Source organism: Pteropus vampyrus, unplaced genomic scaffold (assembly GCF_000151845.1).
Source record: "Pteropus vampyrus isolate Shadow unplaced genomic scaffold, Pvam_2.0 Scaffold8, whole genome shotgun sequence".
NCBI lineage: Eukaryota > Metazoa > Chordata > Mammalia > Chiroptera > Pteropodidae > Pteropus > Pteropus vampyrus.
The window spans coordinates 6,726,217-6,739,589 of record NW_011888789.1 but is presented as its reverse complement, the minus strand read 5'-3'; the positions used below and the strand labels follow the sequence as shown (position 1 = coordinate 6,739,589).

General features: G+C 32.0%; 1 protein-coding gene across 1 annotated transcript in view; it reads right to left on the bottom strand.

Moving 5' to 3' along the window:
- Positions 1-13,373, bottom strand: part of WRN (Werner syndrome RecQ like helicase) — a 116,810-nt gene that overhangs the window by 50,500 nt on the left and 52,937 nt on the right. The window contains exons 12-18 of the mRNA XM_011373275.2: positions 13,239-13,258; positions 12,590-12,680; positions 11,509-11,617; positions 10,897-10,965; positions 8,713-8,795; positions 5,185-5,291; positions 281-468 (exon numbers count right to left, since the gene is read on the bottom strand). Of these exons, the coding sequence (XP_011371577.1) occupies positions 281-468; positions 5,185-5,291; positions 8,713-8,795; positions 10,897-10,965; positions 11,509-11,617; positions 12,590-12,680; positions 13,239-13,258 (667 nt within the window). The remainder of the gene's footprint in view (positions 1-280; positions 469-5,184; positions 5,292-8,712; positions 8,796-10,896; positions 10,966-11,508; positions 11,618-12,589; positions 12,681-13,238; positions 13,259-13,373) is intronic.

The window sequence follows — 13,373 nt, the reverse complement described above, 5'->3', positions numbered from 1 at the left end:
ATTGTTTACCTATCAATTACTAAGAGTGTATGTTCTGTTCAAGCAACAGTATGGAATATAAAAATACTAGAAGAATTAGTTTCTGACGTCAAAAATAGACTTTTTCTGCAATCACTGTCTTGATTATATAATACCATACTTGATTTAAACCAAAGCTAAATGGAATTTGAAATATGTTAAAATATGCATTCAAAGGAAATAGTAAAAAAATTTAAAAAATAATAATTTTTTGAAAAAGAAGGAAACAGTTACCAAAATTTATCAACTATGAAATCCTCACCTTGTCTTTCGGACAAGAAATTGCTTCAGATTCTGAAGGATGTTTCCTGTTTTTCGTCCAACTTCTAAATACAAGTTTGGTCGATCGAAACCAGTACAAGTAATCTGAGGATCCTTCAGGTTTAAGCACCGTACAATGTCTTCCCGGACTGAAGAACTTGCAGTAGCAGTGAGCGCTACTATTGGAACCTGCATGAAGCAGTTGATTTTTAAAAAAGGAGAGAGCTCATTAATTTCTAACAATTCTACCACCCTCTTACAGAAAGACTGGAAGACAGGAGAATCAGTATTGAAAATGCAACTTTAACCTAGAACCCCTCCCAAAACTGTGCAGCTGGCTGCAGAGACATCTTGGAATATATTAAATAAATCAGAGCTCGCAGCACAGAACCTTCCAAACACTCAACTACACTCTGAATAGTTATTCTGCCAGGCCTAACTCACCTGGTTTACCCCCCCAACACCCCCCCACACACACACTTGCTTGGTAAGAACTGCACACCTCAACCTCTCCCCTCCATGCACCTTGTGCCTCACCTCCCTGCCTCAAAAAACAAATAAAAAAAATACATAAATTTTTAAAAATCAAGAAAAAAATGCAACTTTAAAATCATTCCTTTTAAAAAAGAAAAAACTTCCTATTTATGTGTTTCTCAGCCTCTGAATATATTTACTTTTTTAAAACCAGAAATCATTTCAATAACATACTAAATCCATTAGATTTCTAAATGTAATCTACTTTGTCTTATTAGATTAAAGCTACTTATTAGTTATCTACCTCTTCATTTATTATTTTTAACATTATAATATTGCTGATATAAACAGGGGTATTCTTATGCCTTATTTTTATTAACCTGTAATTCACAAATTATAAACTCTTTCATTCACTGAAAATCTAATTATACAAAGCAGGAGTCTTTTTTTGTCTCCTATATTAAATGTACTGGTTTCAATCCAGAAGCAAAGCTCTCATTGACCTGGATAACCTCTCTCCAGTTTTACTAAGTTAATCATGGCATATATAAATTAAAAAAAAAATGCATAAAATGAAACATTTATTATTAACTGATTCCTTAAGCAACCAAGTCATGTTCTATTTTCAGTCTAGCAAAGATATTTTGACTGGATTAGCAGCCAAAGCAGGAGACACAGCATGTATTAGGAAAAACATGAATATGTAACCTTTCAGAACTTCTAAAGTAAGATAACAACATACCTCCCATGAAACTAGATTTAACATTCTGTCCCCGTTATCACAGGGAGTTATAATCAATTATGCTATTATTTTATAATCAGAAAAAATGGACTGAGTCTTAAAGTTATTCCTAAATCATTAGCTGTTGTATATTCAAGAATACAACTTTCTTAAAATATTCTTTTTGGCCTACTATAAATACAATAATCAATCTTCTGATAAAATAGCTCCTCGAATACATTGCATTTACCCGAAAAATCGGTTTAAGCAATTTTCTTATATGTAAGTGAAAGTTTATGTGCAATTTGTAAAACACCATTATAGAATTTGAAAAACAATTTATTAAAAAATAAAAACTCCTTTTACAATCAATATTGCTTCATTGAATTAAAAATTATCTCAAAGATCATGTAAAAAGTATCAATTAAGTTTGGGAGTAGTTTTTGTAAATAGAAAAAAATTATATCAAAACCAATCTGAGCAGGTAATTTGCATTTTTGAATTCTCTATCCTTAAATTTTGTGATGTTATTTAAAATAGTAACCCCAAATTAACTTGATTGATTTTTGGCTTACAATCAGATGGTTCTCTGAATTTAGAGAGTGTCTGCCTAACAACTTATAGATGAATAGGCAAATCTATAAAGAAGTTAGTATCTCTAATCAAGCATATACATACACACACACATTTAATGAAAATATTTATATCAAATATAAGGCTGAGAATAAGAAAAGTTTAAGTATTAGTTCTTAGGAAATACACATTTTCACCCTCACAACAACGAAGAATTTTCATTAAATGTAAGTGCTTTACTCATACAATTTATAAACGCACTAATAAAATACTTGTTGTTTAACTGCATATACAGATAAATAAAGAAGTTTTCAGGATCAAAAATATAAGGAAAGAGGATTTGGTTTGTTTCTAAGCAATATAATGTATGAGTGGATATGCAATGCATTTATGAAAATAAAGAAATAAGCACGAAAAATGACAGCTATTGAAGAAATTAATAGAAAAGTCAGGCAAAACAGCAGCACAGTAGTGAAAAAAAATCTGGCTTAGAATTAGTTGCCTAAGTTCAAATCCTGCCTTTGCCACTAACCAGATGTGAGGTTTGGGGCTGTTTATTTCACTCTATAAACAGCCACAATCTCATAGAGCTATTTTAATGACCCAATGAGATAAAACATATTATGTGCTGAACATAATGCATGGTACACCATAAGCACTCAAAAAGTTTCAGCTATTACTGATACTGTTATTGCAACGATTGAAAGGAATTCTACATAAGAACTCCAGTGACAGGCACTACTCCCAGATTTTCCACTGACTTTGACAAAGGCTAACTTCTCCTGGCCTCAATTCTTTCATCAAAATTTGAGATGGAGAGAGACACATAATGTTAGACTCTAACAAAAATTCCTGTTGTGCCACTAGAAACTGCTTATTCGAATGAACTGCTAACAATGAAAAATCATTATAAACTCACTCTTCTGTCTCCAACATTCTAGAAAGTCGTAGTTAAAAATGCTACTTCCACAACTAGAATGTGGAATAAAGTAATGGACTATGTTTAGACTTAAAGAAACAACAGTTATTTATTTCCATTTCAGAAATGAATACAATCTTTTCTCTTAGAAGCTTGTGGTGTTTTATGATGTTTAAAATTTATAAAACGGCATTAAGCTTAAAAATAACACATAGGCTGCTTACAGAAAGCAAATCTTCCTAGTTTCTAAAAGTTTACTTTAAACCATTCTAAATTGATGGAAAGCAGGCCTCAAGGTATACTGATGAGAAAGGTGACCACACATCGTGGTTTGCTGGGACACTCCCAGTGTATGCTGTAATCACAGCATCATTACTAACAGCTTGCACCTCTCAACTGTCAAAGGAGAACTGGTTTGGATGATAAATTATACTGTCACCTAGGTATATCAAGTTCTTAACTTATGAAACTCTTATTCTTTAAGCTGGCAAATCTTAGTTTCTTTGGTAATAAGTGGCAAGTTTTGTTAAAACAAACAACAAAATATAAATTAATCTTGTTACTATAAATTTAGGAATGAGTCACATACTTCAAAATGTAATACCTACAGATTCAGAGAATTATAACTATTTCATCCCCTTCTAAATTTGGACCATGTCGCTACTTCTAACTCTGTACTCCAAAATATGCTTCATTCATTCAGTCACTCATTACAAATAGTTACTGTCTACTATGCACTGATCTTTGTGAAAGGACTGGAGCAAAAGTAATGGAAAGAGTCATCATGTCTGATGGATATCACAGTTCTTATTTGAATTTTATAGAATTTTAAGAATGGGTTAGAGCTTTTGCCTGGCTGCTCTTGAAACTCACTTTGTCTGATTCCCTCCAGATCGTAATCTTTGTGCCAAATGGTTTAGTGATTTCTCTGCTATTTTTGACCTTACTGAAATAATGTGGTGTGAAGTACTGCAGGTTTACACCAGTTTTCCCAGTGCAACCGCTATTGGAAACGGGGAGGGTGGGGCAGGGAAAGGACTGAGAACAGTGAGGAAAATGAGAGTACTACAATCACCAGGTGGCATTTCTTACAACTTAGCTAATAAAGAGGATTCATGAAACACTAGGAGAAAAAGGTTTTCTCAGTCATTCCTGATGAATACCCTGTGCTATACTGAATCATCCCAAGAAATGAAAATGACCCAATGGAGTGTACAATCAGATAGAATAAAAGACTTAATTCAACACTGAAAAGTGTTTAAGAACTGCATAGACTATTTAAAATTCCTCTAACACAATCCTTCTAGAATCAGAGGCCTAGGAAAAGATTACAGAAAGTGATCTTCCTAGTTTCCAAAAGCTCATTGTAAACCATTCTAAATTAATGGATAGCAGTCCTCAGGGTATACTGATCTGAGTGACTTTCACCATATAAATATCTTCTTTCTCTATTACATGTACTGTTAACATTATTAATCTCTCTATATTATTGGTATTGTTCCATATACCATTTATTAATTGGTATTACAGTTTCTATTTTTTATAGATATGAATCTAAAATCCTTTATTAGACTATGAACTACTTTAGGGCAGAAACTATGCTTTACACTTCTTCTAAATCATTTGCTTTAGAGACTAACACAGTGTCCTACTGTGTGGCTATTGCCCAACTCTACTACTTACTAGAAGTAACTACAGTTACTTCTCTGATTCTCAGCTTTCTCATCAGACTTCATTTATTCATTTACTCTATTATTCATGGAGAACCCACTATGTGCCAGATACTGTCCTAGATTTTATAAACCAATATATCAAAAACTCCTCCCACAAAGAATATTCTAGTAGGGAGCCACAGACAGTAGACAAAATACAGTAAGTTAACAGAGATATGTGCTATTTAAAAATAGCAAAAGAACAAAGAGAAATGTTGAGTATTGGAAAAGAGGTTACTTTGAAATTTTTCATATAGTGGCCCACGTGTCCTAAATGAAAAAGTACTATTTTAGCAAAGACCTGAGAGAAGTAAGGGATCAGACCATGTGAATTACCTAGGTGAAAAGTATTCAGCAACAAGGAAGAGTGAGAACAAAGCCCTAACATAAGTGTATGTGTGGCATGTTTGAAGAATATCAAGGAGAACAGGGTGGCTGGAATCAAGCAAATGAGGAGATGAGTAATAAAAGACAAGGGCAAAGACATTATACCTGGCAAAGCTTACCAATGGGAATGCTGCCTTTAGGGAACCCAAAGCTCTGAATGAATTTCTAAAATCATGTCCCCACTCAGAAATACAGTGAGCCTCATCCACAGCAATCAGTGCAATACCTATAAAAAAGAAAAATAAATGGGGAAAATAAATTAAATTTCAAAGAGAAGGAATACATTTAAAACAATATCATGCTTTTCACTTAGGATACATAAATATTACAGAAAAAAGAATAAAATAATCGAATCAAAGTATTTGGGTCATATGAAAATATAAGCATAAATAACATCAGGTAACACCAAAAATAATTATTCAGAAGAGGAGAAATACATAGATTAAAGGTATATGAATAAAAGAAGGAAACATTTATATATTATCCAAACATATTTATTAGATTTCAGCTTTCATCATTATTCCTTAGAGAAATGAATTACTATTGTCCTCAAAGCTATCATTCGCGAATCATTTGTAATGATAATATCCTAAAACAAAAAAAAAGTTGTTCTATTTTTCTTTGATAATACTTTTAATTTTACATCATGGACTAGCTATCAAGGGATAGAATCAGCACATTTCTAGTGAGATTACGTTCATGACTATCTACGATGGTCACATATCGTATTACAGAGAGATCTTATGAAATGTCACTACTGAAACACAGGATGACATACACATTTTCTAATGAGCAATGGTGAGGGAAGAACTAAATCTCATTATGTACAAAGTAGGTAAGAAGGAATATAATTTGTTTTGTTCTTTCCCTAGCAACCTTTCCCAAACCACACACCCACACTGAAACGGAATCAACGGTGTATAGTCATGCACTTCAGAAAAGGGCTTTGTTGTGTAATCATCCATTAAAACATCTTCAGATAGTTCAAAGTAATGACAGTAGTCCTTTTACCCTCAATTATCAAATTAATACTTAAGACAAAAATAATTTTTTCCTTCATTAGGGATGATCATTCCTTGGTACTTATATGAGTATTAATGTCCTGCCACTAAGGAGGGGTGATTAAAAACATGTGTTCTGGAGTCAGACTACCTGGATGCAGAACCTGGCTCTGCCACTTACCGTTTGTATTACCTTAAGTTATTCAAGCTTCCAAGTTGCAGTTTCCCACAAGTAAAAGGTAGGTAATAACAGTACCTAACATTTATTAGTTACTATGAAAATTAAATTAGATCACTCACATAAAATGCTAAACAGGGCCTGGCACAAAGAGATCTCAATAAAAACATTACTATTATTATTATGCAGTTAGTAAATGCCCACTATGCTCCAAACACTTTTCTAGGAATAAAAAGATTAATAAAACTCAATCCATGACCTCGGTGAGCTCATAATTCTAAAAGGAACAAACATGCAAATAAACAATTATAATTCATTGAAATTACCAACTATAACAGAGTTCGAGAAGAAAGAAAGCAAAAAAAAAAACCTACTAAATATGATCAAAGTGGGTTGATTAGCATCAAAATTCTTTGGTTACTACTGAGTGGTTGCAGAGAATTCAATGTTACCACTACACTTATTTTGGCTTTAGAAACAAAATGACCAAGATTTTAAATTAAATAAATTAAAACAAAGATGGTGGCTCCTGCTTTATTTAAAAACCTTCCTTAAAATCACAGGTTTGACTAACTACCTTTTAACAGAAGTGAATTTTGTCCCTCGCAATCAGTTTAGGTAAGCTCTTGCCAACTTTCACTTTAAATGTGCAAGTCTCAGTGTCTGACCAGGTCCTATACATATTTCATGTTGGCATACTTGTGACTTAAGCCTTATTTCCAAAGTTAAAAGACAATTACAGCTGGGTTTGGTTTTAAGGAGTCTCCATATAAATTATGTTTGTTGCTTCTGCTATAAATCCATACTACTTAAAGTAGCATTTATCATAAAAATCATGAATCTGATTAGCTAAACGTCAGACTACTGTACAAATAAAATTCTAAGTATGTTAACTTTTGAAAGCATTTTACAATTTCCTGCAAACAAAAGCCAAAGAAAACTATTTCAAAAGAATTTATCCCCTTTTGTTTAACGTTGAAAGTCAACCAAAAAGAGCATTTTCATCCATCATATGCAGAGTATTCTGCTGTAATGATTGCAGTGTTTATAATTTAATCCACTACAAAAAATAAACAGAATTAGAACTACCTGTCAAAGGATATACATACAAACTTAAGCTAATTATTAACTCCATCCTAAGTACAGACTTAAGCTAATTTATTAACTCTATCACAGAAACAGAAAATACTAAAATGGAACAAAAGATAACCAGACCACTATGGACACAGATCATAGCTTTTGCAATAAAACCATGAAATTTATGTATCCAGGGTAGTGAGGCTTAATCTAAAGTAAAATATTCATAAGAAATTCATACACCCTAATAGGAGACACATCAAATTTGTTTTCCATTAAAGGCAAAAATGTAATATGCCAATAAGAGAGTTTAATGGCTGATGCACACTTTGACAATATACTTAATCAAATGTTAATTTCTTTCCTCATTCTTTTCTTGGTATTTAATACATACTAAAATGATACAAATTTTTTTTCATTATATTGTTAGAAAAACTGTTAAATACTTTCCTAGAGTTATATGCAAATAACCATTAAATGAGATGTTGCAATGTTGAAAAGCTTACCTATGTGGAATTACTTTAATGAGTATGTAATTATATAACGAGATCATATGATATTCGAAAACTAAGATTGGTTGGTTAATTGAATGACTCAGATATGTGCATTTCCAATAGAAGCCTTGACTGCAACTCTTAGATAGCTGAGCCTAACCATCAAAAAGGAAAAAAAAGGGAAAATTTTTTAAATCCAAAAAAAAGGTCAACTTTTGACTAATCCTATATTTATATTTTCTAGAAAATAAGCTCTGACTCATGATCTAATTTTTTTACTTAATCATACTCACTGGTGGCAAATAATTAAAGGTACTGTGGTTTCCAGTCCTGACTACACATCAAAATCATCTGTGAAAAACGATAGATGCCAGGGTCCCATCTCAGGCATTTCATTCGATTCTCTTGGTTGGGTTGTCGTATCCTTTTCTTTTGTTTGGTTTGTGAGTTTAGTCTACTATACGGTTGGGTTGGCTCTCCACTACACTGATTTAATTTAGATTCAAAATATGAAGAAAAGAAAATTACAATTTCGCAGAATCAATGATTCAACATAAATTCAACATTACATTTAAATGCCTACTATGTGCCAGGCACTGCACTATGGAAATATAAGTAAATAAGAATGGTACTTTTCCCCAAAAAAGTTTATAGTCTAGGAGATCAAAACAGATGTACAAACAGGTAATTATAATACAGGAGACTAATTTCTATGGCATAAGGAATTACAGGGTACCATGTGATAAGACAGGAGAAACACCATGTTGGAGAGTGAGAGATTTCCTGGAAGAGATAATGTTTGAAATAAACTTTAAGAGAAAAGAAATCCAGTATTCATCCATAGGTTTAACTTTTAATAACTCAATTCAATAATAATACTTACATTGTACCACTTACCAATATTAGCTTCAAGTTCCTGGAGCAGGTTAAAGTTACCTAAACAGAATTCTGGAGTTAAGTATACAATCTGGTATTTGCCTCTGTAAAAACAAACAAAAAAAGAAACAGGACAGGAATTATACAATGAAGAAAACAATCACTCAATGAATTATAACTTAAAATCATAATACCTGGTAAATTTTCAAATAATACATTACACTACTTACTAAAACCTAAATGAATGCTAAGTGTGTATATATCCACATATATTGTTCTTCGATTTCACTTCAATGCATCAAAATAAAAACTGGGAATGGCTATCAGAAAGTACTCAGCATTAAGGTGACATTAGAAGCCTGGTTCTGATTTCTAACAGTCTAGCCCCAAAACTATAGTTCACGAGTTAAACGATCAAGCCTATAGTAAACCTTTTATGTTTTAGCACTCCATCTATATACCACCTTCCTTCCTGAAGAACTACAACCCATTATCCTACCACTGCCCCCCTCAGTCTCTGCAAGTGGCAAGACACGTACCATGTAAAAACAAAAAAGAGAGGCAAAGCAATCTTCTTATATTTTGTGACAAAACGCAGAGAATGCTCATCTGCTCAGAGAAAAGAATGAGGAAGACACTGAGAGGCTAAAGAAATAAAAGAAACTACTCTCAAAAAATCTGGCAGTTTCTTAAAAAGTTAACATAGAAGTACCATATGGCCCCGCAACTCCTCTCCTAGGCATATACAAAAAAAAACAATGAAAACATATGTTCATTGAAAAACTTATACATAAATGTTTGAAGCACATTCTTAACAGCCAAAAAGTAGAAACAACCTAAATATCCATCATTGATGAATGGATAAACAAAATATTGTATGTACATACAAAGAAATATTATTTATCCATGAAAAGAAATGAAGTACTGATAACTTTGTGTTGTGAATGTACTAAAAGCCACTGAACTGTACATTTTATAAATAGTTAAAATGAATATTAAATTATGTAAATTTACCCCAATTAGAAAAAAAAAAGTTAAGCATTTATCTACCACATGATCCAGTCATTCTACTCCTTGGTTTCTACCAATGAAATGAAAGCATGTGTCCATACAAAGGCTGTATACAAACGTTCATAGCAGCTTTATTTGTAATAGCCCAAAACTGGAAATAGTCCAAATTTCCATCAACAGGTGAATAGATAAACAATTGTGGCATATCTATATGATGTAATCTATTCAGCAATAAAAAGGAATGAACTATTGATATGTGTAACAACATGGATGAATCTCAAAATAATTATGCTGTGTAATTTAAATCAGACAAGAAAAGAACACACATAATATGACTGATTCTGTTTATGTACAATTTTAGAAAACATAAACTAATCTATGGTGACAAAGTAGATCAGTAGTTACCTGGTGAGTGAGGTAAAGAAGGTAGGGAAAAGTGGGAGGAATGGACTACAAAAAGTATGAGTAATCTTCAAGGATGTTAGATATGTTAATTATCTAGATGTGGTGATGATTTTGTGGGTACCTATTTGCCAAAAACTTACCAAATTATACATTTTAGGTATGTAAAATTTATTGTATGTCAATTACTTCAATAAAAGTGATTAAAAATGTTTATAAAAAAAGAAAACATATCTCGATAGGGGTTTGGGTTATATATATGCATTTTTGAAAACTCAGTAAATACATGTATGCTCGTGTATTAATATATACACATATCAGTACACATGTTAATAGACATATACATATATTTTTGCATGTCTGACAATTTTATTCTTGTTAGGAATTATGTCATAATGGGATCAATGGGGCAAGAGATCTAGAATACAGTCCCTGCTCAGCCATTAATTCATTGAGTGAGTGACTTTCGGCAAATTACTTTCTTTCTCTGAACCTCAGTTTCCTCACCTGTAAAATGAGGCAAAACTAGATACTCTACAAGCTCTCTTCCCAAACCAAAATTTTACAATCCTATGATTACAATGCTGACCTTACAGTCCAAGAACTGAAAATAACAGATTAAGTTTGAAAGATTTTTAAATTAACAGTTCTGCAAATTTACTATAAAAAGAAAGTACATTTTCAAATCATGGACATTTTGTTCACGCATTAAATAAAGTATTTTTGTGTACAAAATTCTCTCACATATATAGACACCTGACCAAATGATCAGAAATCATATAAATTACTCACGATTTAATATCCTTTAGAATATTTTTTGATTGTGCTGATCCCAGAAAACAAGCTGAAATGTTGGACATTCTATAATGGAAAAAAACAAACATTTAAGATCCATGTACGCACTACAAATACCAACTTCATTCTTAAGTAAGAAGGAATAAAGAAATATAATGATGCACATTTCTCTTCTTTGCAATCCTCATTCTTTTGGTAACTCACTAATTTGATAAATTCCTCTAAGGACTCTATTAGAAGACAAGTTAATTAAGGTGGGTTTTTTCAAAAACAAAATTTTTCATAACTAAATAGACTTTTATGTTTCATACCAAGCTAAAGAGAAAAAGTAACTAAAAGAAAATAATTCTGTGATACACAATTTAAACTTGCATAAAGTATGCTTTTAAAAAAATTTTTATCAGGGCCACCCAGCGGCCTTGAATTACAGAAAACTCAAGAAAAAGGTAAGTTCTTCCGCTGAAGTGTCATTTATTACTTATAAAGATAAGGCAACACTTATAGAGACATGTTACTGTGAAATGGATTTTAACATACATGATATAACAAATGTGTCCTTCGGAGAAGGAAAAAAAAAAGTAATGATGTGGCAATAAAAACATTACTTACCTAAGATGGAGCACTTGGTCTTCCATCAAAGAAATAAGAGGAGAAATGACAAGGCCAATTCTACCCATATAAACAGGTGGATACTGGAAGCACAAGCTCTTTCCATATCCTTGAAATAAAAATAATACACTCATTGAAATAAAAATAAAGCCTCGGTACTTTGATTTCTTCTTACAATTGTATTTGTATGAGATAAATGGTCACTTATGAATATGCTATCTTCCTAAGAGTTAATTTATGCACAAATTTAAGCATCTACTCAGTTCACTCGCTTCTATATTTCACACCATTTGTGTTTGTACAGAAGTAGCCCTGTAAGATCCACAGGGGATATGTTCCAAGATCTCCAGTGGATGTCTGGAACCATGGATAATACTGAACCCTGTATCTACTGTTTTACCTATGATAAAGTTTAAAGTATAAATTAGGCACAGTAAGAGATTAATAATAACTAATAACAAAATAGAATAATACACTATATTATAACAATATACTAAATTACAACATATTATAACAATATACTAAAATAAAAGTTATGTGAATGTGGTCTCTCTCTCAAAATATCTAATTGTACCACACTCACCTTTTCACTTCAAGGCAGGACTTTACAGCTTCTCTTTGGCGTGTCCAAATTGCCAGCATCGCTACACTTGTACTTTGGGGTCATTATTAAGTAAAATAAGGATTACTAAACACAAGCACTACAACACTGGGATAGATGATCTGATAACCAAAATGGCTACTAAGTGACTAACAGAAAAGTAGTGTATACAGCATGGATACTCTGAACAAAGGGATGATGTGCATCCTGGGCAGGGCAGAGTAGACTATGTGAGATTTCATCCCAATACTCACAACGGTGGGCATTTTAAAACTTATGAATTGCTTATTTCCAAAATTTTCCACATAATATTTTCAGACCACGGCTGACTATAGGTAACTAAAACTGAAGAAAGTGAAACCATGGATAAGGGGGTACTACTGTATTTGTATTTTGAGAACTTAATGAAAGATTAGGCATTTCAAAACTTTTAAGTTTTATTTGTTAAAGGATGAGGTTATTTGCTTAAGTATAACGTACCGGTTGCCATGACAACAACATTATCTCTTCTTTCCTTCAATACAGAATAAATCACTTTCCACTGAACCCTAGAGGGTGAAAAAGCAAAAAGCTATTTTGTTTTACTAATAAGAAACCCAGGGACAAGTTGAAACCTATTTAATTTTTTCACATCCTCTAATAGAATTTCTTTCATATTTTGATTTTCAATATAAAAATGTATGAACCCTAGAACTTTGAAACAAAGAGCCCCATTTGATCAATCTCTCATACAAGTTGACGGAACAACTAGGAATTTCTATTAGTATATACGTGCATTAATTTTTATTACAGATACCTAAAGTATAAAATAAATTCCAAGCTTCATACTAGATTTCCAATAGAATCATTGATTTAAAATAAATAAGAAAAATTATCCAGGGGCAAGGATTGACTGAGAAGGGAAATGAGGGAAGTTTCAGGAGTGACCGTATTCCATATTTTAGTAGCAGTTTAAGTTACATGGGTGCATATCTATGCACTTAAGATTTGCAAATGTACACTTAAGGTTTGACCATTTCCTTGTATGTAAATTTTACATCAAAAGAAAAATAAACAAGTATTTAACAATAGTTAATAATTTATATGCTGAAGTTTTTAGGGAGGAAGTGTAATAACATCCATAATTTACCTTGAGATGCATTTTAAAAACTGGATGGATTAAGGAATGTATAAAGATGATCAACAGATATGTGACAAAGCGAGTATAGCAAAATGTTAAACATATAGGTATTTATAGTAAAAAAAATTCTTTCAACTTTACTGT